Here is a 27,689-nt window from a genome sequence, read left to right as displayed (position 1 = left end):
CACTTCATCTACCTCAAATTCAGTTGAATACTTCACTTTCAATCATTCATAGCTACATTTGCTTCTCAGCATATGTTAATATATTCGATGCATGCATTAATCTAGATTTTTCATTCTTTTGTAGCAGCTGTGATATTCCTCGAACGCCACACCGTAGAGCGCCGGAGGTTCCTCCACATGGCAGCGGTAGTCGAACTGCTCCGCGAACTAATACTGGCACAACCAGCAGTTTAGGGTCGTCGGTCGTCGGTATTGGTAAGTCGACGCAATCCTTGTAACACTCCTTAACATCAACGCTTCACACCGACGCTTATGTGACTACCATCGCCAACTATTTGAACACGAACGCAGGGTTGCATTGAGAAGGGGTACATGCACTAACTTTTAATGAAATGACTCTCAACTCAGACTTCTGGACAAATAACCAAAAAGTATCATTGTTCGAGCCCAATTTTGCTAGAACAAGACATAGTCTCTGTCTGTAACTTTCGTCCCCCTGTGTACTGTGTATTCTCCAGGTACTTCGACTGTCGGCGGACGACAACGCAGCATCAGTCAAGCTTTCGCTAACGGTGAAATGTTACGCTTAGCAGGTGGACCGGCACGTGGCTGGTATCCAAAGCAGCGCCATCCACGCCCTGCTTCGACTGAGCATCTGGACCGGCTTCATCCGCAGGGATCACTGCGCGCCTGGGAAGCGGGTACGGGTAGCAGAAAACCGCTCACCCTACCACCTAATCTCACACCTAAATTTTTCAACAAGTCACCGCGAGAGGCTTTACGCCGTGTCACTAGTTTGTTAATTCGAAAAGGTACGCCTATTCGTAACCGGACCGCATTCGGGATTCAGAATTTAAACTACCGATGATGATAACCATTGATCAATAATATAAGTTCCCTTTAAGTTCGATTCTACGCGAGTAACACATCTGTGTATCTTGACATGCGACAGTTACGCGTTTTTGTTTTGAAAATTAATTGTTGTTCTAACCAACTATTAACACTATCGTTCACATTACTTACGTGTCGTTTATACGTTCATTAGTAGTAAGTCTGGGCCAGTAAGCACGTTCATAGGTCAACTTCTACAACCGCTTTTGGGTTCTAACTGTGACTAATACAAGGAAATTACCTAACAAAATCTTTCCGTTGCTAAAATTTTGCCCTTCAAAAGTATTTACTTATAACCAATTCAGTCTGTATTATTATTTTTCTAGTTTTTAAAAAGCAAAGCATTACATAAAAGATTTGCTTCTCTCAGAATTTTAAATGTTAATTAACTTTGCTTCTAAATTTATATTATTTGCATCATAAATTGATTGATGTTCCATTGCCAATTTTTCAAGCCTTTTCCTGCGATGTTGTTTTCGAGACTAACGGAAATGCAGTTTTTACCGTTTACTCTATTAACTCCTGTTTTGAGAAAGCTTGTTTGCTTATATTTCCACAGTACATTCGACTTGCACATTAAGGTAATTCCTATCTCCTTTCTGTAAAGAAAAACGAGGGACCAGAGGAGTTTTCTGTTTGAGTTTTGTTGACAGTTCACTTTAAGATTTTCAATAAGTGCAAACTGGTTATATTGATATACTAATTTACTGGTATTAGAAGTACGGCAGAGTAGGGCAGTAAGTAATTCTAGTATGTTGATGTGAGGGAAAAAGTTATTTGTTGATGTTTCCAGAATCGCTAAAATCGTTCCAAGGTCAATTTTTCATTCTGATTTTTGGAAAAGTTATGCCTCTTGTGTATGTTACATATTTTTCATAAGTGACCCAAAAACAGAAAGTCACTAAAATATTAGCTTTTCTCAAATTCCTTATAATTCAGTGACTAAGAAAGAATGAAAAGCTCATACACCTTTCAACAATATTTTTTCTCTTTCGAAAATGATCTACAAATAATTGAAAGTCTGTGTCGCAGCTTTAAGCTTTGAGCTGCAACTCGGTTTTTTATCTTAGACTAGAGCTCGATGACGCTTTTGTTTTAAGCGATTATCGAAGCTTAAATTTTGTTTATAAACATGAATTAATTTAACAGTTCAACTTTTCACTTCACTTAGTTTGTTAATTATCATAGATAAGTAAAACTATTTTTTTAAAGCGATGAATAACGATGTGATTCACAGCAGAAATCAAGCAGTTGACGGCCTAAACATCAAAGAGGTACGAAGCAAAATGTATATCTACTGATTGGATTTTTTCAATAAAAAAAATTAAAACTTTTAAAATTTACATTCATTTGGTCGGTGTTAAGGTATGGCGGAACCAACTAATATTTCTATCATTTTGAGAAAAAGAACTTGAAATTTACTACTCTGTGAATTTTGAGGTTTTCGAGATTTTTGCGCAATATAACATGCGTCAATTATTGTCAATTCAACAATGTCTATATAACATTTCAACATGAATGTTGCATAAAAATAACACTTTTTTACATCTATAATGTGTTGGTGTTAATAAGGCGTTCAACGCTGCAGTAATCATTTTTATTTGCATAATAATAATGTTCCTATTTCCAACTTTGTGATATAACAACACATTGTTATTACACAGTACATTACTCTAGATTACAGTTATTACAGTTCATTACTTTAGATAACATTTCAACATTGAAATTCATTTGAATTCTGAGTCAACACTAACAAGAAAATTTTTTCATTGCCTAAATTAAATATTGTAATTACAAGAATGCTACGTAATGAATGCAATATTTAATATTTATATGTATTATATTTAAATTTGTTACTAATATGTTGCAACAAATTATTATTTTGCTGCATTCAACCCACCTAACATCATCGAAACGAAATGTCGAATTGATGCAAAATGAATTTAACATTATAATAATAAAATCATACACCGTTTATGTTGCATTGTTTCAATAACGAATGTAAGGTGTTACATACATTGCATAAGTGCACACAATGTAATTTAATATTTAGTTCCATTATTTATTATGTTTATCGACACTTTTGTCAGTTAAAAGCCGGTAGAAAAAGAAAATGACATTCCGCATCAGGCAATTGTTTCTGGTTCAATTCATTTAAAGTCCTTGGTATCGTGCTGGTTTATGGATTTGTTGTAAATTTTAAAATGTATTATGAATATTATTAATGCAGCCATTTTTATTTTGAATTTTATAATTTCATCGTGTTCCTTGGAAAATTTTACGTAAGAAGCAACTATCATCCCGAGGTAATAAGAGCCAATCTCGAGATATAACATTTTTACGAAAAAAGTTGTAAACTGCGTTTTTACAATTTATAGACGTAAGACACCCGAAAAGTAGTGATAGGTGAATTTTAAAGAAAACAAACCAAGGAATCCAGGAAAAATATGGTTTTTGACCGGAAGTGTTGCCAAATAGATCATTTTTGTATTTTAAAAATAGATTTGCATTTTTCGGCAAATGCAGCCAATTTTATTTTAAATTTGATGGTTTCATCGTATTTCTTGGGAAATTTTACGCAAGAAACATTTATCACCCCGTGGTAACATGAGCCAATCTCGAGATATAGCATTTTTACGAAAATAGTTTTGATGAGGGAGAGGAATGACCCATATATATTTTTATTTTTATGAATTTATTGTATTTCCTCCGCATACCTATAGAATTATTCAACAAATTTCGTCTTAATCAATCTGCTATATGATTGAAATATTTATTTTTATTTTGGATATTTTTGTACAAACAATAATGATCGGTATAATCCTGCCAGTCGGTCGTGGTCCACCTATCACTTAAAAGAACAATCAAACTATTAAAGTGTTCTTCAGAAGACGCTAAAGAGTATCATTTTAGATATCTTGTATAAAATTTGGGCTGAGAACAAATATTCCCATTATCTTGTATTTAGCCTAGTCTGTGGAAACAGCAATCCTAGAGTTTGTATATAAACTTGCATGCAACAGAGTACGTTACAGAGCTTTTCTGACTAGCTAGAAAGCTACAAATCAATTGACAAACATAGCCAAAGCACAATCCCACAGTTGCAACTTTCTCAACCTATGAACATGCTTACGGACTGGATTATACCGCTTATATAGAAAACGTGCAGAACACGTGATTGCATGCGTTACATACAAAAGACCTATTTGGTTTCTCTGAGAGCAGCGTGCGTGTCACCAGTACAACCATGTAAATACGGTAAACGCGAAAATCCGCGTACTTTGTGCTCACTTCAGCTAACTACAGGGTGGCCACCCAACCGGGAAAACCGGGAGAACCGGGAAAAACCGGGAATTTCTCTGAACATTACGAGCCGGGGTGAGATGGGGCCAGTGGGGGTGAGATTGTGCCATACAAATCCATTGTTTTTCAGCCATCTCATGGCGGTCACAAGACCAAAATTTCTTGAATTAGTTTCCTCGAATACTTAACCAAGAAAGACGACTAGTCTTCTGACCCGAAAAGATGGATGACGAGTCACGGGCTGGATGGCACAATCACACCCCGGCTGACGCTATATTCAACTTATTTCTCACAGTACATATATCAGTTTTTGTTTTCATTCATCTTCCTCTTGAAAGCAAACTTGACCATGATAAGCTCCCTGGAATTAGCAGACAAATGGCTCAAATTTTGCATGGAGCAAATGGTTCACAAAGATAATATCGCGGGAGCTGTAACTGATAGATGTCGCCAAGAATACTCACAACTATTTAGTATGCACAAAGACGTTGCTGACTTCCTACCGCCGTAGCGAGAAGCGCCTTGATACTTTTTGTAGAGATCTGATAGATGGTTCAGGCAAGAACCTTAGGAAGGTTTACCGTGTTTATTAGGAAGATTTTGATTCTATCGCATGGCAATGCCACGTTGGAGCGAGGTTCCTCCGTGAACTAGCGGTGCGTAGTCATGAATCTAGAAGAAGAAAGACTTGTAGCGCAACGCTTGGTGCACGAAGCAGTACAGAATGTCGGTGGAAGAGACGAAATTGATATCACCAAGTCGTTGATCCAATACGCTCGCATTTCACATAGCCGATATTTTTTCTTCACATAAATAGCCGATATGTTGAATCGTTGAAGGCAAAGAAGAAGGAGCAGTCAGATCAAGATGAAGAAGCCCGGAAGAAGAATGTCACGGCCCGTGCTAAAACGGTAGAAGCCAAAAAGGCAAAACTTCTTGCGGACACCCAGAAAGGGGCAGCAGAAGTGATGTGTTTCAAGTGTTGTGAAAATCTGATTGGCCTGATTAAAATTAAGTTTGTTTTGTAAGAAATGTGTAACATAATTTTTTAATAGGGTAATCGCTCCATTATTTATCTCAACAGCTTTATTCATGCACCTTTATTCATCTTATTTCTCTTATTTGTCCAATTTACCGTTAAATTTATACAAATTTTTGAAAGTAAATCTATTCGCTTCTCGATTTTGTCAAGTGGTTGAAAGTTTTACGTTGAAAATATTGTAAAATTTGACGATTAATTTATCAAAAAGGGGTGATGAGATGAATATAGGTACTGAGATGAATATAGGAACGATTACCCTATATTGATTCTTAAATGGTTATGGTAAGAACGGTTCCTACAAACTTAGTTTGGCCTAGAAGTCCACGGTAGTGAGTGTTATATGCGTTGTTTATAAGATACTTGTAGACAACATCTCCTCTCGGAATAGATGACGTCCGTCACATTTTTCGAATTTTTGCGACCATATCTCTTGATTACAATAAGACTGAACACGTTTAAGAAGTAGCTTTGAGCATTTTGGGATGTAAATCAAAAGTTACGCTTTTTTAATCTTCAACTGTATAAAAAACTACAGAATTCAAAAGTACAATCAACCGGGAAAAATATTTGAACGAACCGGGAAAAACCGGGAAAAAACCGGGAATTTAATTTCAGGTTTTGAGTGGCCACCCTGTAACTAAAACAAACAAAAAACTACACTAATAATCATTACGCTTTATTCTTGAGATAAAAATCGGTGTAAACGAAACAATTTAGATCGAAAATGAAACGTCATCTTCTCTATAAGACTTGTGAAAAATCGTCACGCATAACTCTACCTAGCTCGCGACCATCTTTTTCTGTTTAGTTGTCTAGTTTGTCAACCACATTCCATATTCCAATATTGCTTGATATAATGCTTGTTATTCCTTGTACAATATTCTACCTAATCCCGCAACCCTACTCTGCATCTTGTTCACCCTCCTCTGGTACCCCACCGCTTTGCTATCCCAAGCAGATGAATTCTATGCAAACCCTACCGAGTTTCCGCTGCTGTTAATTTCTGTGGCACGAAACATGATTTATATTGCACCAAAATCATACGTACAACTGACATGTAAACATTTTGGCTGTGTATGCGATTTTATTTCAGCCTAATAAGATTCGGCTAATCCTATATTATGTGTACACGTAAATCTATTTATTTTGCGACTAGATGTTGACGTTGATGTTCATTTTGTGGAATGATTATCGCGATTTGATATTGATTTTTTAACTGCTGAACACTTTACAATGACGATAAATCCATCGAATTTATTTCGAGACTCTGCGGTCGAATGTAGAAAATAAAATTCATTCTGGTTGTTTAGATAAATTTTAAATTTTTTTGGTATACAAAGTAAGCCCCAAAATAAACTGTAAACTGATGTTTGTTAAATCAGTTCAGTTCTTTTAGTTATCAAATTTCGATTATCATATTGTGACATTCACCTTCACCCTATAATCAAACGAGGAGTGGCACCTTTTGTATGCGGATCAAGCAACCGTTTTATTACACTGCAAACCTAAGGCCGGCATCCCATCCGACGTGCCGGGGAAGCAACACTTTTCTTGGTTGGTACACTCGTGCCATCGTTTCTGGTTCAATGGAATCCGAATCATTTGCCGTGCGCGCGCATTCCTGCACGAGGTGAACGGAACTGACGGATCCCTTTGTTCAAATACATGCAGACGGAAAATTCTACTGACACAACAAACATCACAAACATCAGGCCCAACACCCAACACTTGCTCAGTTTTTCCCTATCTCTTCTGTGTTAATGAAATTGTGATAGATGCAATATTATATGTGTATCTCTCTATGATGGGTCAAGGACTAAACGAAATCTTTAAATTGTACGTTGATTTCAAATGACTAGTTCATTTTTGTGTGCCGTAAATCTTGTTTGAAATTTACGAGCAACAAGCAATATTCTTTTTTTCTATGAAAAATGCTACACTAGTATATTATTGTCAAGTTTGTCTACTAACGCATTGCACAAAAAACACGAAAGTTTCTAATTCCAGTTTGCGTCACTTTATACGTATATCTCCTAAGTAACAATTTCATTAGAATTAATATCAAATTTTAATGCAACTGTTGAGTCAAACATAGATAAACGATATCTGCAGCGATTTAAAGTTAACTCATATAAGTAGACTTATCAGGAGCTACGACGGCCAACGGTTGACTACATGCTCTACATCGGTAAAAACCAAAAATAATTTCGAATGATAACACTTCCATGAAAGAAAAAAAAGCAGTTCGCTTTTTGCAACCAACCAGACTGAATAGATAAGTAATGCGATAATTCATCGTCAAAGTGTTTCAGTACTATACGTTCTTATGACTAGTTACTTATTCTTTTGTAACCATATCAATAGTCGTAATGAGTTCTCTACTTCCCACTACAAACGACTGCTTATCACTTCCGTCAGTTGTTGAAACAAATTTTTGAAGTGAACGTTTGTTATTTTTGTTGATAATTTCATCTCCCCGCTTTTCCTCAGTCCATAGATGCCATTTGAAATTTTATCAACAAGAACCCGCATGACTGTGTTTTTTAGAATGCATTTATGCGACGAATACTTTAAGCAATAATTCTTGAAAAGTTCTCAAAATATAACTTCTACAAAGCTGTTTGGTTCGTCTGAAATGTTTTGTTACTAGAATTCTCCCTTCCCCTCGTATTTTTCCATCCTTTTAGCAGCCATAGCAACTTTTCTGTTTCTTCCTCACTGACTCATATTTGTCCATCTGCACCAATTAACGCACCTTGCTGCTTTCTAGCGCTGGTCACGCGATTAAGCTTCATATCACTAATAGAATCGCCCTATGTGCTCTCATATTTACAGGACATACAGGCTCAAAAGAAAAAGAATCCAAAAAAGAGAAGGACCGGAGCGATCGGGAAGCGTACACTTCGTCGTCTGTTTATCTGCAACGTTCTCCGGGCTCGGATGGTGAGTAATTTGTTCATTTACTAATGAAAAGCTACACACAATACACAAGTACACACAATAATAAATGTTGTATACTTCGTACACAGTATTAATGGCTAATGAACCGAAGTGTTGTAAAGTGTTGAATTTTGCAATCATTCTAAATATTTTCATAAAACTATTTTTTCGGCATCGGGATGGGTACGGTATTTCTTAAAGCAATAAGGCCGTTACAAATTTTATTTTCATTTTATGCCACCCTTCAAAAATCTTGAATATTGGAAGGGGAAGAAAAAAAAACTCAAACCGCTTTGTTCATTTTATTGGTTTTCCGACAGCATAAATGCTTTATTTAGCAACAAACAAGTCCAGTGACAGCGAGAGTGTCGTCAAAAGGCAAGCGAAATAAATAATAATAATAATTAAGTGTTATTTATCAACATTTATTTGAGTGCAAGTTACAAACGTCATAACTTGCACACAAACTTTGATCAAAGATATTTCTTTTATTTTCGTCTCGGTGTTATTTATTTTTCGCCACCCCCTTTGCTAACTTTGATAACCTTGGACATAAAAAGAATTCGAAATTTGTATCAGCCTAAATAAAAGAAGGAGAGTTATTTCAGTTCGACCTCTTCCTCGTTTCTCACCATTTGTAAAACAAATCAGTAAAATCATTTTACATTTTCCGAAAGTCAACTTGTTATCAAGCGTAGGTTTTTTAATAACACATTCCTCTCAAAGGTATGAGATTGTAAGAGAACGCTGCTGCCTATAACAGAGCAAGTCGACGATTTTCAATCTTAGATTTTCATCGTGGTCAGTTTTTTTGTCGAAAATTAAACTAAACTTTTCCGGATCACGGAACCGTTACTATGCCCGGAACGTTTCATACCGGTCCCATCCGGATTTCCAAATGGGTTTTCCGACCCGGTCGGATTTCGACTTCTAGCCCCAAAAGCTTGTAACGATCGTTTTCTTATGAACACTTCTAGACATTAAATTTTTTTGTTTTTGTTTTGCAATATGAAAGAATAGAAAACAACATAAACTTAAAAGTAGGTAAATCATTTTTTTCCTTTGATCGAAAAATCTATTTTATATTCAGAATATCAACAAACAACATACAATATTGCAAGCAATTCTAATGCATAAAGTGTGATTGGTCGTGAATTCGGGTTCACAGTGAGGTCAGCATTGATACCCTTGACAACACCGGCTTACAGTTTCCTCTATGTAAACCATTAGATGAAGACGATCACCTAGAAATCAAGGGAAAAACACCAGGTAATAGAATACTAAAGCTCGCCCAGTCGAAAAGTCAATAGCATCCACTATACCAATCATTACATGTTATTTCGTCACATGCAGCACAACGGATGTTTTTTTTTATTCTCATCATCCCCGTTATCCTGTTGTTGAACCAGCACACTGTAGCTTTTTTACTCATGTGTTGCGCCAACGCCGTCGCGATTTCATCCCCTATATATTCAATAACTCGGACCAAGTCCTTATATAACAAGAGAGCTTTCCTGTCTTGTATACGCTTATATTTCTATCTAAAATACAATGTCCTGTCGGTTGAACTGCATACTGACATGCAGAGGTGGCAAGATCCTGTTGGGTGAAAAGCCTTGCATGTCTTATCATACTAGACCTGTGTACTGGGTGTACATCGCCCGAGACCGGCGTCAGAAGCCGGCTCAGGCACCAGCAGCCGGCCGGCAAACTGGCATTGAACTGTTTTGCAGTGCACAGCAGACAAGTTTGCTGCACACACCATATTGATATTTCCGCTATGTATACCCAACCCAGTCATTCCATTCGTCTGCTTTCTTCCGTTTGGATTTGCTGCACCACCCTTAACTCAATAGCAACCACGTGCCATGCAAAGGACCTTTGCCGACTGTTGGATGCTGTGTTCTGATCGTTAATGAATTAATTTTCAACTTGATCGTATCCGGAAGAATTTATTATAAACAAACAAATAAAAAAGCAAATATTTAGTAAGAGAGTTCTTGAAAACTTCATCAACGATGAGAATACAGTCAGCTCGTCTAAGTGTTTATTGTGTAAAAGACTTAGTCAAGGGTTTCCGCCCTCCGGAAGATCCGGAATGACCGTCAAAGAAGACAATTTTAAATACTGGTCGTAGAGCGTCTCGGTTTTTTTCTGAAGCCTTTCTTGGTGGTTTACTTTACGCAGATTTTTTAATTTACGCAGTTTTTGAGCAAATTTTTGAATCAATGCGGTTTTTTTATGAGGTATGTATCCCCCGCGTGAAAAAAATTGACTGTATATCAATAAAGTATGCTGGCAGACCATTTAGAGGATAAACTGTATTTGAAAAATAAATTATACTGCATCTTGGGCGTTTCGTCCAGGTAAATTCGAAAGCTAACGATTGATTCATTTATTCAAAGAAATTATGGCGTTTTTATGTAACAGTTATTACAAAATAAAGTAAAAGTAGTGCATTACCAACTAAATAGTGTATCAAACTGCATAAAATATTCGCTGTTTGTGATAAATATAACTACAATATTGACATTGTCGGGGGGTTGGTCACAGGCAAACAGACGTACCACGGAATTTATTTTCGTGGATCAAAATAATGATCAATTCAAATGAGTTTCGGTTTTGCGTCGCAGCGATGGTGGCGCTGATGTGCCTTTTCTCTTTGAACCCAGTTGACAGTTGTCGCACGCCGTGCTGCCAAAACAACAGAAAGGCTGAGAATTTATTTTTTGCGGAATATGTCCAGTATGTGTCGCACAACTCAGTGGAGTCCTATTTTTCTTAGAATTTTGTACGGAGTGGTACGTCTGTTTGTCTGTGGGTTGGTGTTTTATACCTGTTCACCCAATTCATAAGGTCAAATAAAGCTGATAAAATGTAATCACCATAACAGAAACTGTTTTGTGCCGTTTGTTGAGAATAAAAAGTTGTGACAACTTTTACTGCTACCATGTATTTTAAACCATAATTTTCGAGGTTATAGTTGCCATAGTAACAGCTATTGGCACTATTTGTTTAGTTACTGAATTCTTTTCTTACGTGATTTTATTTTACACGGTTTTTTACGCGATTTTCTCGAAATTATACGATTCGTGACATGGGAAACATTTCTATATGAACCAAGACATAACACACACACTCACACACATACACACACGCGTACACACACGCACACACACCTATGTACACACCTTCACATACACACATACACATACACACACATTAATACATATACCACGTAGCGAAAGATTTTTTTAAAACGACGCGATCTTTTTTCACACAATTTGTTCAAAATTACACAATTTTTTTGTTTTGCGCGGACGTATCAATCGCGCAAAAAAAGAATCCAGTGTATTACTTTTTGAAAACGAGTTCCCATGTTTTTCCAGTAAAGTGACTATAAGAAATTTCAAAAGTTGGGGACATTTTACAATATTTTTAAACATACCCAAATCTATAAGTACATTTCCACGCGAAATAGGTGAATACAAAAACATGAGCTTGCTTGATTCCAATCGAACATTGTAACTACTTTCGACAATTCGATTGTTGTTTTCTACACATGCTTTTTCCACAGACATTTAGATCATGTTTCCTTTTTAGAACATAGGTGTAATGTTGGCTATGGGCAAGTTGTACAAATGTAGAAAGTTGTAGAAATTTGAAAAAAAATACTTTTGTATTAAAAAAGCATATGTTACACAAAAAAAAAACAAGAAATCAGTTTTCTACAACTCCAAAGACAATATTTTAGAAATGATCAAGGCGCTTGAGTTACATTTTTTTTTCAAAGGCTCCAGCTATTGAAACATATACGTCGTTTTTAAAAATAGACCTTGAGTCAGAATGGTCTAAATATCTGTGGAAAAATCATGTGTCCTCTAATCGAAAACATATGCAGTGTTTCGCCAGAATCATAAATGTTTGTTTCAGACATTTCAAGGACGATTTCGCTGGAAATTGCTGATAACAAAGTGTAGCTATTAAACAATTTAACAAAGGGCGAACATTGTTGATCTGGCTGAAACTTTACAACTTTATTTCTGTGTGTTAAAAATGACATTTTGTACTTTTTTCCTGAAAATTTTTATTCTTCGTATCTCTAGGATTCAACAAATAAGAATATTCAACTTATTATGGGTTAAATGTGTGATTTTGCTGAAAAATTCAGGTTTTTAAAAACTGAGAATTTTAATATATTTAATTCATAGCAATATATAAGTGGTTTTCTCTTAATTTTTTTCCTTATGGTGTATATTTTTCCAGAAAGGATAAAATTATCGTTCACAACTTTGCCGAAGACATCATACCAGTCGAACAAAGCGTTCAGGCTTTAAAAAAATGTTCAATACCATTTTTACATGAACCTTTCTCAAAAAAATACTAATAGCACAAAATGACACCTTTAGCCCGTAAGAACATCAGTACAAAGTTTCAGTCAAATCAACTGACAATTAAACAAAAAGAAAAAAATTGTTGTCAAAATCGAACATGGCCTGTATCTTCAAAACAAGAAGAATTGGAAGAAAAGTCTCTTAAGCAAGTTTTTAACGACAACTTTATTTACAAATTTGCTGAAAAGTTAGATTGTACAGCGTCACTAACAGCGGAGCTCCGAACTAAAACATACTGGCATTCTTTGAGGCTTTTCTAAGCTTCTTCTGCAGCCAAAGCAATTTCACAAAAAACGGGCAACCAAAATAATCGACCATTTTTGATTTGGCTGAAACTTTGTTGTATATATGTTTGTATGGGCAAAAGATGCCATTTTGTGCTATTGGTTTAATTTTCTGGAACACGACTCATTTTTGGGAAGCTATTTAAAAATGTTATTTTGGGAAGGTAATGATGATTACAAATATATTTAGAGCCGTTTAATCAGTATGATGTCTTCGGTAAAGTAGTAGATAACAATGTTGTTTTTCCAAAAATATCATACACTCCAGAAAAACTGTTTTTTAAGTTATAAGAAAAATTAAAAATAATTATCTAAAAAAGCTCATTTTTTAAAAATCTATTTTTTTTATAAAAACTACTAAAGATTACCTAGACAATGAAACCGGCCCGATCATGTAGAAATCAAGAAAAAAAAGTTGATTTTTGAATTATTTTTTTTAATTAAACATTGTTTAGGTAATCTTTCGTAGTTTTTATTGAAAAAAAAAGATTTTTAAAAAATGAGCTTTATCAGATAATTAATTTTTAATTTTATTAATAGTATATATTTTTTCGGAGAGACAAAATTATTTTCTACAACTTAGCAGGCTACGTCACACCGATCAAACAAGCCGTTTTGGCCCTGAAAATATTTGTAATCATCAATACCTTCCCAAAATAGCATTTTCAATAGCTTCAATAAGACGTGTTCCATAAAATTAAACCAATAGCAAAAAATGGCATCTTTTGCCCAAAGAAACGTCTATGCAAGGTTTCAGCCAAATAAAAAATGACAATTAACAAAAATATTAAAACTGGGACATTTTTTATGGAACTGCTCATAGTATGTCAATAAAATCAATATTTGGAGAATAAATGAAAAGAGTTCACAAATTTTGAGCTCGTTTTTTGCAACAAGTTAGCCTCTATAGAAGCTATTTTTTGTGTCTTCTACAAAGGTGTGTGTTTCAACAATAAACTAATACGTTGTTGCTACAATTTTTCATGTTTTCAAAACAATCGGTTTTTAAGGACTAGTTTGATATGAACGGTATACCTCAGAAAAAGAGAAAAGTTAGTTGAGAAGCGTCTTCGGCAAATTTTTTCGTGAGAACATTATCTACAACTTCGCCAAAGACACGATATCTCTAAAGTATAAGACTAAAAAGTTAGATTTTGCATCGCCACTAGCGGCGGAGCTCCGAACTAAAACTTATTGTCATTCTTTAAGACTTCTTATGCACTAAACAGGGTGGCCACTCATTTTACATTTTCGAGTTCCCGCATTTTTCCCGACTTTTTCCCGCATGATTGCAAGAAATTCCAGATTGTCAGAAACGGTAACTAGGTTATGTTCTATCGACGACTGAACGTCAATTTTTGGACCCTAAATCGGAAGTAATAGCTCATATCATTTCTACGGAATTTGCACGGGACATTCTACACAAACAGTTGATTAGTTACATAAAATGCAACCTTCGCCTTCTTATGGTAGACAGGTTAAATACAATTTTTGCGGTTTTCTCAAATTTGCAAATCTTCCATTAAGCAGTCAATAATCGTGTTAGCTATTTTGTTTATTATATTCATTATGTTTGTCTATCTGTCTCCTAAAAAATATGATATAAGCACCCTTTTATTCAACGCATAACAACCTATGAGGGAAACAACATCAAACCAAACAGCACTTTTCGTACAAACTTTTTTTTTTCGTTGTTCAAATCATCGGGAAAAGTCGTGGGAAGTTAAGGGTGAACATGAAACTACTTAACCTAAGAGTAATGAATATTTTGATTGAATTGATTATTTAGGGAACAAAACTTGTGACATGGATTTGCGTTTTTTTTTCTCAAATTAAAGATATTATTTTAAAAAATACTGCGGTTTAACTGTATTTCGTTTATCACGCATTACATAGATTCTGAAAACTTCAGAAGTGCATTCACAACTTTTTCAGTATTTTGATTTGCTAGTTCATCAAAGTTGCATCTCTCTAGAAATCTGCCAACATCTTCAACTTGTTTGCATCCAGCGCTTAAAATGGCCCAGCTGATAAAAAAATGATATTAGGGCCAACATTCCAAAATAAGTGATTTCGAAACTTAAAAAATGACCTGGAAATCAGAAAAATGATCTTGAATTATTATTTTTCAAATTAAAAGGCTGCACGAACTGTCTTGCAGAAACCGTTGAAAAGGAAACAAATTTATTTTTAACTTCTAAAATGTTTCCCGAAATTTTCCCAAATCCTTATTTGGATTTTTTCTGAAGAATTTTCAGTTTTTGTTTCTCCATGATCATCAATAAAATATTTTTCTAAAATCAACTCTTTGAAATGTTTAATTTAAAATATTTTCAATACTCAACTACTGCCAACAACTTCGCCGAAAACATCGCACCAATCAAACAAATCGTTCTGGTTTCGAAAAAAAAACTCAGAAATTTTAACTTCTTCCGTGTTCAAATAATCAACGTTGTAACATTTGGCAACTTAGAATTTAAAGCTTTTTGAGATATTCAATATTTTTTTACAATAGAACTACTATCTAAAGCTTTGCCGGAAACATCACACCAATCAAGCTAATTATTTTGGCTTTTGAAATATTTAAAGTATTTTTGTTTATTGGCCACAGATTTAGCAGCGGTGCACAGGGCAATTGCAGGGCTAGCGCTACGATCCTGCAGACACTCGAGCCGAGACACGAACCTACGACGACTGACTAGTTAGGCCAGCATCGTACTTAAGGGCAAGTTACAATACAAAAAGCATGTAAAAAGTCGTAGGAAGAAACAAATAAAATAAATAAAATGTTTTCATGAAAAATCTCGAAAACGATAATATTGTTTTCTAAGAGTATTTACATCAAAAATAGTTTTTTGACAATTAAATTGTATAATTTACAGAAAAAACACGAGTTTGAAATATGTACAAAAATAAGTTTTTCAAAAAATTTCAAAATAATGTTTGCTTTATTTTGTGGCAAGTTTTAAATGTTTTTTTCAATTAACTGCTCCGCATAGCAAGTTCGTCCCAAACCCAAATTTTTACAGCATGGAGTTTCTAAACAGAAATGGTAGCTAGTTTCGCTAGAGTTCGCCAAATATTTCTTCTAAAAGACTAGCTGAAATAAAAATCTATTTAAAAAACTGGAGAATCAGAACTGTGTGCCACTTATTTTATCCTCAATTCGTTCATTCAAAAAACTATTAACCTATTATTACCAGTTATCATGTTAGTAAGACTGTACAGTGAAACTTATTTTGCATTGCTCTTAGAAATTGAAACAGTTTCTATTGTACATATGAGAATTAATGAATAATTCTCTTACTAAAAACGTTTTCTCGACAAACTGGCAACTTTCATTACCAGACTCCGGACCGAATTTCGACCCCGGTTTCAATTCGCTTTACTATCTTGAGAAGTCCCACAGACTCCATTCAATTTTTTTGGATAACACCAGATTTCGACATTTAATGCTATTCTAAGACATTTGGTGGCAACATTTATTTCATTTGAAAAGCAGGACTGCTAAAAGTAGTCAGCGGGTCAAAATAAGTAAGTTTAATGACTTTTTGGTCAAAAAATTGACTGCTAAAGAAAAATGTGACTTTTAAGGGACCAACTTGCTGTCCTGCACTTCGAACTTCTCCATCATCTGTAATTGCATCATACACAATATTTTGAAAAAATCTTGGTAACAAAATCCCAATCAAATAAAAAAATTCCCGACTTTTTCCCGCATTTTTCCCGATGTAATTTAATTCCCGCCTTTTTCCGCATTTCCCGTTTTCCCGATTGAGTGGCCACCCTGACTAAATTATTCACTAAAGATAGTATAAAAAAGTTCACGACAATTATACAATGGTACAATTATACAATGGTCCAGCCAGAAACCTAATGTGAGGGTAAATTCTGATCTAGAGCTTGATAATAATGTTTTAGAGTAAAACTTTCTTCTAAAAAGTTGCTACATTTGATGAAGCGCCCATTGAAAAAATATCAAAAATTAGAATGACCCAAATTTTCGATGAAATCAAGTATCTAACTATTTTATCTTTGTAGCAACCATCCTTATGTATGTAAGCTACAAGTTATCCGATTCGGCAAAAAATCTACAAAGAAAGCAGAATTCAATAATAATCTAAGCAATTATGATAAAAAAACACATTGGAAAATAAAGTTCATTACTATCTCCAAATTCACATAACATCTTTCGAAAGTGCACTAGTTGCTCGCCATCTACGAAACACGAGGATAAACTGTCAAACTGCCAAGCGAATGAAATCTCAAAATATCGTCACCCGGAGAACAGTCCAGACATCGCAGCGGTAGAAATCGTTAGAAAACCATGTGACTCACTGTAGCATATAATGTAGGAGGTACCACGTTACCGCTAGATGCGAATGCCCTTGCCCCGGCGCTCCAGTCGCACCCATCCCGTCAATCGTTGCGCTTCACATAAATGCCATCCACACTATACACTATACTGCGGGTACGCTGCAGCTGCTGCATAGATATATTGCACCACTGACTGGTGCGATGCTTCCACCATCTACCAAAGTCGACCGTCGGAGATATGCGTTGGCGTTCGATTGGGACCTTTTTTTCTTGTCTTCATTTCACTTTTCTCTGCTTTCTGGTCCAGGGAGTCATTTTCGTTACCAACAGCAAAAACTGGCCTCGCATGGGGTTTCTTTAATTCTATTTATGGATTCTCTATCAGCAGGCAGCAGCACATAGCAAATACGATTTCACCCAGTTTTCATTGGCAATTAACTGATTCGTGATGGGCACAACGGAAACTACCGCGGCTTATCTAATTCTGAAAAAAAAACGCATGGAGTGCAACTAATCGAAATTATAAATAATGGAACATTTTGGGGTCATAAAATAGGCGCTGCCAACAAATGAAGCTAAAACAGAAATTTGGGTAGCACTCATTGTAACGGCTCAATTCCTAGCTTGCTTTTTCCTTTCCTTCGTTCAAGTGTCATGGTCATGGTACGTACAGCTGCCGGGGTCATTAAACAACTCTGTACGTATGTGTTCGTGATTTTATCTCCCAATGTCCAAATTGAAGGTGCGTTGTTCACCTGATCTCTACATAGCAGGCATGAATGTAACTAAGTAAAAAGGTAGAAATTGGGATCTTTTTTAAGTAAGACTTAATTTTAAAGAACGAAATATGTTCACAAGTTTTTTTTTCACTCGGCCATGCTTCCAGAACAGGTTCCAGTAGCCGCCAAATCAAACCTATTCTGAACACAGTTGAATGTGCGTCACGTACTTATGCATTTTAGGTTTGTTATGAATGCCCATGTATTGGTTGTCTATCTGCTGGTTAGACCGATTGCAGTTGGGCGTGCAGTTCGAAAAAATAAATATCATAAATGCGGTTTCCATAGCTCAATCTCACAAGATCTTCCTACCCACTTAAACAGCACCAATATTTATTCATCATCGAATACCACAAATTACCACTTGCCGTCAGGCACTACCTATATTTAAAAGAGTTATAGCGCCGAAATAGGAACGTTTTTCACAGCAAAGTGTGTAACGGATATCTGCTAAAATACGCTATGCATTCCTTTCACATCATCATTGGCACGATCATCAATAGGCACTTCTGCGGCTATTTCTTCTAGAGGGGAACCGACAGTTCTTTCTATATCGGTTGGCATAAGATAGCTGTTGGCCACCCAACCTATCATGTTTTCTGTACAATCTGCTCTTACTATGTAATGAAGTTTGGTACAGCGGAATTTCTATCTGTATATATGTAAGTGCAACTGATCGTATGATTTATTACTGATCCACACTTATTTATCTGAAAAGTTGACTGTTAGCTGCTCACTCACTGGGAACTGAATAAAAAAAATTTCGAATTTTCACGCGCTGCGTTTGAACACATGTGACCCGAAACCCACGGAACGAATTCCTAATCACTCTTACACCAAGCTCTGTCCATTACTTGTAGTAAATTGTGGCTATGACCTCTGATCAAAACGTATTTCATTTAATTATTACTACTGCCACTTTTAGTGCAATATAAGACCATGTAAGAAACAGTCGACACAATCGGTTGCTATAGAACTGTTTCCGCTTAGTATTCTTGAAACCGCGTGGCGCGTATTTTGTTATATACTTGTACACTTCCGTTCCGAGTGCGACTGTTGAGCAAACAAAGAACAATAACTATCACGTCACAAACCTTCGCTTTTTGCAAATCAGGACGTGATTATTTTTCCTAACATATCGCAAATCGAGTGTCGCATTGAAACAACGATAGCGCACTGAAAATGAAAGGAATTGTCATCGAAAGTAAGATGACATCATCATCTTTGTACATCCCCCCTTTAGTGGGCCTGATAAATGATATGTGGGGTTTTTTCGCAGTTGAAGAATAGGTATTATATGTATCTAGCCAAAAACTCTAGTGAAAATCCTACTTTTGAAGCTCTCCAAAATTTACCATTAATATTGGTGAAAATATTATCCAAAGTACAAATTACTTTACGAGTGTTTCCATGCCAATTAAAACATACACAAAATATACAAAAAATATACACAATAAAAAAAAACCATTTTTTGAACAAAAAAAATGCTTAATAAACACTAAATTTTATTTTACAAAAAAAGTTGATTTTTTTCATTGTGTGTAGTTTTTTGGTAAAGCACTATTAGTTCCTTACAATTCAGCATCAGACTATTTTTATGTACCTACAACTTATGGCTTCTGAGCTACAATGCTCTGGACAAAATCTATGCTAAGATGCATACCTACGCCCTTTTAGGAAATTAGTCTTGAGTTTACAAAATCCAGTGAAAAATACTCAGTTTGCTTAGCCACGTATGCAAAGTTTAAAATCTAATTTCTTAATTTTATTTCAATTTTTTTGTTTCATGGAAAAAATATTTCCGAAATAATCTAAATACAGTCATACCTCGATATAACGCAACTTAATTTTTTTTTTCGTTGCGTTATATCGAAGCACGAAAACAATTTTTTCCATTGAAGCAAAATTCTTGATGGTTACTCAAAGGTGCGCAAAAACGTATTCCCTTCCACCTAGCAATATATATAAACCTGTCTTATGCCCCTTCTTCAAGACAATTTTCGTAGACAAAAATAACCAATCACAAAACATTGAAAAAAATGTCAATTTTACCCCATTTTATAGTACTTATTGGTTTCAGAACTAACTAAAAACATTTATTCGGATAATTATACACCCTAAAAAGTATTGTTGTGCTTCAATTTTAGAATATTTGAAAAAGTTACGTGATATCGAGGTAAATGTTACGTTATATCGAGGTTGTCTTATATCGAGGTATGACTGTATTTAGAATATTTCGGAAACAAGAACGAAAATATTTTTTGTCTGAATAAGAGAGGCTTTCAGCTTCTAGCTGGTTCACTTCTACGCTCATTTATTTCGATTTTTAGGGTTTTGGTAAGGTAGTTAGAGCCCAGTAATTCAGTTCTGTTCGCATTAAAACGGAAAATATGAAGTAGTGTTTTGACAGGTTTAACTATTCCCGAAACTTGTATCTTTGAACATTTGATGTCGGCCGTTCGTGGCTCTCTCACAGTACTAACTTAAAACTGGAAAACACGACATTAATTTGGTATTGAAACATCTATTACTGATTTATTTAAAATTAACAGATAAAGTTTTTGTCAAAAATAACGAAAAGACTCCTTCAAGTGTAGAACACTAATCGATTTTAACCATACTTAAAATTCCAATTCGATGACAAGCTCCCATTTTGTTCTATTGCAGTAACAGATTCCGGAAGCTATTCTCATCATAATCATCACAACCAACAGCAGCAGCAGCATTATCATTCTTCACAACAGACACCTACGACGCAGAAAAAAAAGGGTTTCTTCAAAAGCTTATGGAAAAAATCCCGCCACTATTCGCTAGAGAAGCAATGAAGGAAAGGTTAATCTTTGATCTGTAGGATAGTAAACTGGTAACAAATATTTATACACTTTGTATCCACGGGTGGAAGTACTTTAACCAACAACAAAATACTTTAACAGCAATCTCAATTTATTGGCCTAACTGAGAAAAAAAAACGAAAGTAAGAATCAGTTATAACTCTTAACGGATGCCACACAAGATTAATATTGCACTAAACTAGAAAACTAGGAAAGCCCTTCTACAAGCCACTCGCTCATTCTAACCAACATTACTACAACCCTAGAACCTTTATCAAGGAGCGCAAGATAGAAAACAGTTTGTAACTTTTAAAAAACAGCACAAACAAATCAATTGAAAAAAAAATCCACTTCCACGCGAAAACGCTTATCACAAACATCGTCATCACAACAAATATGGCATCGAATTTCATTTCCCTCAACTGCTTTATAGCAAACATTTAGTATAGGGCTACGTGATGGTGTTTATCTGTAACTAAGTCGGTTCAACTATCAAGGAAAAATAAACTCTTTTTTAAGGTCTTTCATTCTCAATTTGAAACATTCCGATACTCTGATGTATATTGTTATCGTTGGGAACAGCATGCTTTGTCAACCCGAGGAAAGCGGAATGGAATAACATAAAATGACCGCTCGTTCGGAAGTGAATAATAAGTTAACTCAAAAACGTTCAATTCTATTAGATCATCCATTCAGTATGTAATCGATTTATACATAAATACCGCATACTTAGAGGAGTGTGAAAGTAATTTCGAAACCCAGTAGTACAGACAGAAACAGCTGTAGAAGTGTAGGATAAATATTGCAGAAATGAAACGCAAATATGATGATAGGCTTATTTCATGAAGCGCAGAATGTTGTTATAGACGAGAGTGACGTATCGTAGTAGATTCAGTATGTTGTGTATAGAAGTGAGTTAATTGTGTACAGATGTTAGTTATCTTTATTTCCGTTTAGTCAGTCACGCAGTGCTGTGTTTGCAAGGCATCTTTTATGTTTTTATTTTGTTTTAATGATATTCTGGTTATTTGTTATCTTTGAAATTATAATTCTCGATATTTGTTTATTATTCTCGTTTTATCAGACTGTGAATGCATATAAATTTTAATTTTAACAACACGGTACTAATCTCAGTTGGAAACTTTTCAGATATCTCAGAAAGTGAACCTAAAATTTCCTTTATTTATGAAGCACATTAGCCCAAATAAAACCCATTTTAATCATCTGACCCGCTTGTGTTTCATTCACGAAAGAAATGTATTAAACGCCATTCCGGTTCCCTATCTATTGGTTCACTCGCAACAGTATCGTACGTTACGTGACCTTGAGGAGAACTTCTATGAACGACGTTTTCCGTTGACTCTGAATCGTGCATGAGATCATGTAAAGTATGAAATTTGGGATGGATGTTAGTACATAAAAGTGATCTCACCCAGCACATCATATGAGAAAAATATCCGAAAGGTGAAATGATCTTGTTCGATACAAATGAAATTTTGCACGCGTTTCCAAACAGATTGTACTGAAAATGGTATAGTGTTTAAATATTTTCAACCATCAAGTTGTCATTTCTAGAAATGATTTGTTTAAAGTATGAAGTATCTATTAAATCAATTCAGCAATATTTGAAATAACTGTGTTAAAAGATAACCCATTAATCGCGAAACAATAATAAAAGTTGTTTCTAAATTCATCGTAAGTTTTGTAGCTTCTTGTTTATTAAAAATAACTGAAAGAATTACAGTCTACAGTGCACTTTTCCGATTCCAGTATAAACCAAAGTACCGCATTTCATTTTCACATCCGGTTACGGAGTCCATTTATAGCCAAAGCCCCCCCGTCGAACCAATTCGGAATCTGTTTCTTGCTGTTGCTTCGGTTCAGTATCCTTCAATTGCCAATATGGCGGAAACTGTTCCGAAACAGGTTCACCGAAGCTGATGAACTCTTAGTCAGAATCATTTCCTTCACTGCAATAAATCTTTGGCAACTCAAAAGTAGACATTTTCGAACACATAAAAAGTGCCCGAAGAATCTGCGCTTTACCAGAAAATGAAAGTGCAAACGACCTATCAAGCTGCTTTTTTACATAGGACTGGTGTACGAAAATATCGTTTCAAGATATACATGTTTTCGTCACAGTTTGTTGTTTGTATCTGCTTGAATCAATTCCGGAGTGATTTGCGATAAGAGCGCAACTAACAAAAGATAAACATTGGGTAATATCAGTTTGAAAATTTGCAAGTACATTTTTAAATCGTAATTTCAAAGGAAGTGACTAACATTAACATCAATACCAAAAATCGACGTAAAATAAACCTGGCTTATAGTTTCCTAACAATACTACATTAAATTTGTGCATTTATGGCCTAAATCTGCGCTTTTCTTCTAACCTCTTTCTAATGAGCCTTAAAGCATTCTGACGAGATTCGCCCACCTCTATTTCGCCTTAAAGTATTCCGACAACGAGATACGCCCATCTTTCTTTCGCCTTGTTTTTATGTTTTCTTCAGTTGCGCCTCTTTAAATACGCCTTTATTTTGAAAACAAAAGTTGATCCGCCCTTTACTGTCGCCTGTTTACGAAATATTTCGCAAATAAGCCCGTTGCTTCAAAACAATGTAAAGGGCCCAGTTCCAAAGTATCTTTTGTTTTGGGTAAACTGCTTTATCGCCCTTCACTAAAAGCTTGATTTAAATAATTTTATCGATTTATACAAAAGAAAGGATTCTTGCCATGAATTTCGTAAGTCTTTTCGAAACCAATAGTGTCATAAAACCATTTGTTTACATTTTGTTAGTTGCGCCGTAATCGCGAATCACTCCGGAATTGTTTGTATGCAATAGAAATCGCTTGAAATCCAGCGCGTTTTCAATTCATGTTTTAGCATGTAAAACACTCTTCAAATAACAGGAAATGCATAAATAGTATCAATGCAGACATATCCCCAGCCCCCAGCCTCCCAGCTGGTCTCGAGGTACGTTGCTGGCCTAACAAGTCAGTCATCGAAAGCTGGGGTCTTAGCTCGGGAGAGACTGTGAGTGTCAGTAGGGTCGTCGCGCTAGCCCCGCAGCCCTGTAAATTCGTGATAAAAAACACTATTCAAAACAAAAACAATTCATGCTTATCTCACAACACTTGGCAATGTTTACGTGTCCTTAAATGCAACTTTTGCATAATTCACATACCTGTCAAAATTAACCCTCGCATGCCCGGTGCCTTTTTTTCTAACTCAGTCAAAACTCAATCAAATTTGATCAAACAAGTTTCCAAATGAGAAAAAAAAGTATTGAATTTACGTAAAGTAATCTTAATTAAGGGTTAATTACGTTAAATTTGGAGAAGTGAGGAAAGTTTTATGAAAGCTTAAAAAATGCCATTTTCAACAATGTTTATTCCATACCATTAAAGGTATACTGATGAATTCACAGAAAACTACAATAGTTTTAATTTCAAAGCTAATTTTTGAGCTTTTGCAACAAACCGAATTGAAATCGGTCGAACGACGCTCAAATGAGAGCAAATTTATCAAAAAGCAGCTCGTGAACCAAAATGAACAAATTTTAACCTGAAATTTCATTATTGTCGTTTCCAAACTAGCTGTGATTGATATTTTTTAGTCCAGAGATCTCCATTTATCATGAACATATAGAAAATAGTACGAGGGTGGTATCCAAGACACGACCGCATGTTTGACGTAGGACTACGATAGTTTTATATTTTATTTAAAGAATTCAGACTTTGTTCGATTTGACCTCGTTTCACTTTCGACACGGTTTGACTTTGGCACACATGAGCCAAAAACGAACGGTTATGTTTAATCATAATTTATAGTTTTCTTGTTTTGCTTTTAAACAATTCAAACTCAACAACCACCAAGAGAAAGGCATTTTGTCCATTATGTTGCCGAACCGAAACCAAAATAGACAAGATCAAAGCAGTACTTAATACCGTGCTATACTTCTAATTACTCGGAAGGGTCATATCAAGTGTCTAAGTCGTTGAGGGCTTCATGCGGACGTTGCGTTCCGGATACTTCCAGATTATTGAGCCTAAATCCATCAAACGACACCTCTAACAACTTACAATCCTAAAACTAGTTCATTGGTGGCCACATATTGTTGAGGTCATATGTCACCAGAAAGTCATAGAAAGAAAAGCGTTTATTTTTAAAAATAATTTAGATTATTTATTTGCAGACATCTATTTAAGAAGAAAAAAATACTGTTTTAAACATTGATGAATACCTTTCATCCTAATGCAGTCAAATTTCTTTAACACGCGAAAAGGCAATTTTTTATATAGGTCTTAATTAAGAACGATTCAGTAGAAAGCAAACTTCCTTTCATCTTCAATTGCGCTTGTGAAAGATAGCTCACTCACCGATTTCAAAGCAGTATCATTGTCAGTTTCTTACAACTGCTTAGCAAAGAAGTCACTTAAAAAAATCCTGTATTTACAAGTTCGTTGGAAGAGTGACGATAAAGAGTTGCAGTTTTTAGTGGAAAATCTATATTCACAAAAATTTTGAAATTGACATTGTAATTTATGAGGATGTAACATGTAACAGTCATTTTTTTTCATTTTAGGCCAATTGAAACATTTATTCATTAAGCAGAACCAGAAAAAAATCAATCAATTTTAAGATACCAACGAAAAAACAAACAACAAAATGCCATATTTAAAAGTCAATAAACAATAAGTTAATAAACCTAGCTCGGTTTGATAAACAACATTAACCTCTCCAACTGATGTTTGCAAATTACAAGTCTGGCAATGACAGGTTGTGTTCATATGTTTAGTATTTTTACACGGTTGTGTTTTTATGTTGTGTTGTGCGACAGGTTGTGTTTATATGTTTAGTAATATTTTCCTGCAGATGCTGATGTAATATTTTTGTAATTAAAAAATATGAATATGAATGTTTAAAACCTAACGTCAAGATGCATATAATTTGGGTTTTCTCTATACCACAACCGCGTAATGCAACTAGGATTGTCATATTGAATTAAACTTATTTAACTGGAAAAATATAACCATCAGTACAGCTTAAACGAGCTATCTGAAATATCTGTTTAAAAATCTTTACGAAGCATATTGGTTTTCTATTGTCTTTTAAATAGCCTATAGTTGATCATTTAAATAAATCTGAGAAAAACAGAGTGTAGAATTCGAAAAGACAACAACCCAATGCAACTTCTAATTTTAAGAATTTGAAAGAAGTTTTTATCACTAAACATGGATATGAAAATCACTACGGTTGCAGTTCAAATGCCATCTACTCGTCACGACAACCAAAAGGAAACGAGCAACGGGGTAGCAAACTTCTGATTAGTAGAATGTTAACACAACTTTTGTTGAAGAGATATTTTACTCATTATATAACAATCTTTCGCAATATTCTACCTGTCGATTAAGACATCGGCGTTTGAAATCTGTTCAGGGATAGTAATACAATAAGCACTTTAAAACGATGAAAAAACATCTGTTGCAGCTATATAAAGCGAGCTCGTGATTGGTTGGAAACTGAACTGGTCGAAACTGAACTAGAAGAAGTGGATTTCAACTGAACTTTTTACTAATTTACTGTTCATCGTACAATGTACAACGAACAATGATATGCCAATTATTGTATCACATGCTTTGGCAACCGTCGTCGTTCGATCAAAGCATTGGTGGTCAAAATCTGTTTAGTTGTAATCACATATTGGATGCAACATCCAACATCGTGATATACTGTTGCGTACAAAATTATTTTATCCCCGGTCGCACAGTGTAGTGAGCGAACACGCACCACAGTACGTCGACAGCAGCTACATTGTTTCCACTTGGCTTGACTGCACACAAATGGCAATCGAGTGCTACTGCACTGACGACGAGCGACCGTCTTCTCATACATAGCCGGGGCAGTACTGTTGCCTGTGTCAGTATGTTTTCTTTCAAGACATCAGTTTTAATAACATTCTCACAACAGATCGTTTGATTGTCTGATAAAGGAGGTTGTTACTTTGTAACTTTCCGAAAAAGCTTTACTTTCAAGACATCAAAATAGTCTAGGTTCATATAAGCAAATGTTAGTTGACCTATTGGGACGGGGAGATTCTGTCAATTTTTTTTTGCCACTGAATAGAGGTAGTCATAGCAGGCAGTTGGTGTCCACTCATGAAGTCTGTGCCAGGAGTGCTCGCATGTGATTGGTACATTGTTCGTAAAAATACGACCTTGAAACTTTTCATCAATTTTCACTGTTTAAAAATTAAGTAACAATGATATATGAAGAATCACAAAATTGTCCATCGTTTTATCAATCCAACGACATATTGATTATTGTGATCCATCATGTGGTTACATCAGTATTACCATTTAAAATCTTTCATTCCGACGTTACATCTTGGTTTTTTAGTTTCCTCAGAATGTATCTCGATATAGTGCGGTTAGACGTAGTCCTACGTCAAAAAGCACATTTCCAATAGAATGCATGCGTTTCAAGGGTGATCAATTCCACACCGATTTATCTCATAGTACCTTATAGAATTCTCGAATTTATTTCATGTAGTTTTCATAAAAAAATCAGATTTTTTTTAAATGAGCTTTTTTAGATAGGAATTAATTTTAAATTTTTCTTTTAACTTTTAATACGAAGTTGTCGGTTCAAGTTCCACCTACTGGACTATATTTTTCGTAAATTTCCAATTAACTATTTCCACAGATAGTACATTTTTCAATTGTCAACTCCACATTTACTGCTTGAAATAGAAATGTATATGTTAGGTTCAACAAAAAAGATTCGCTTCCATTCGCCGTGAAAGCCGTATCAGATTCGTAGAAAAGTATCGGAGATTTGCATAGCATTTGCATTTGTACAAAAGTATCGGAGAGCGCATTTGTTCAAATTAGTTCGAACACCA

General features: G+C 35.1%; 1 protein-coding gene across 8 annotated transcripts in view; it reads left to right on the top strand.

Annotated features, from left to right (window-relative positions):
• LOC129733237 (mucin-2) overlaps positions 1 to 22,009 on the top strand; it is a 190,856-nt gene extending 168,847 nt beyond the window's left edge. For 2 of the 8 annotated variants that reach the window (XM_055694921.1, XM_055694915.1), the window contains 4 exons: positions 125 to 255; positions 519 to 812; positions 8,072 to 8,179; positions 20,618 to 22,009. In XM_055694921.1, the coding sequence (XP_055550896.1) occupies positions 125 to 255; positions 519 to 812; positions 8,072 to 8,179; positions 20,618 to 20,775 (691 nt within the window). In that variant the 3' untranslated portion in view covers positions 20,776 to 22,009. The remainder of the gene's footprint in view (positions 1 to 124; positions 256 to 518; positions 813 to 8,071; positions 8,180 to 20,617) is intronic. The other 6 variants (XM_055694917.1, XM_055694920.1, XM_055694919.1 and 3 more) reach the window with 6 other exon arrangements.
• Positions 22,010 to 27,689: the final 5,680 nt, after the last annotated feature.

Source organism: Wyeomyia smithii, chromosome 3, assembly GCF_029784165.1.
Source record: "Wyeomyia smithii strain HCP4-BCI-WySm-NY-G18 chromosome 3, ASM2978416v1, whole genome shotgun sequence".
Classification (NCBI taxonomy): Eukaryota; Metazoa; Arthropoda; class Insecta; order Diptera; family Culicidae; genus Wyeomyia; species Wyeomyia smithii.
Note: the sequence above shows the minus strand (reverse complement) of the source record. Positions and strands in the feature narration are given on the sequence as shown.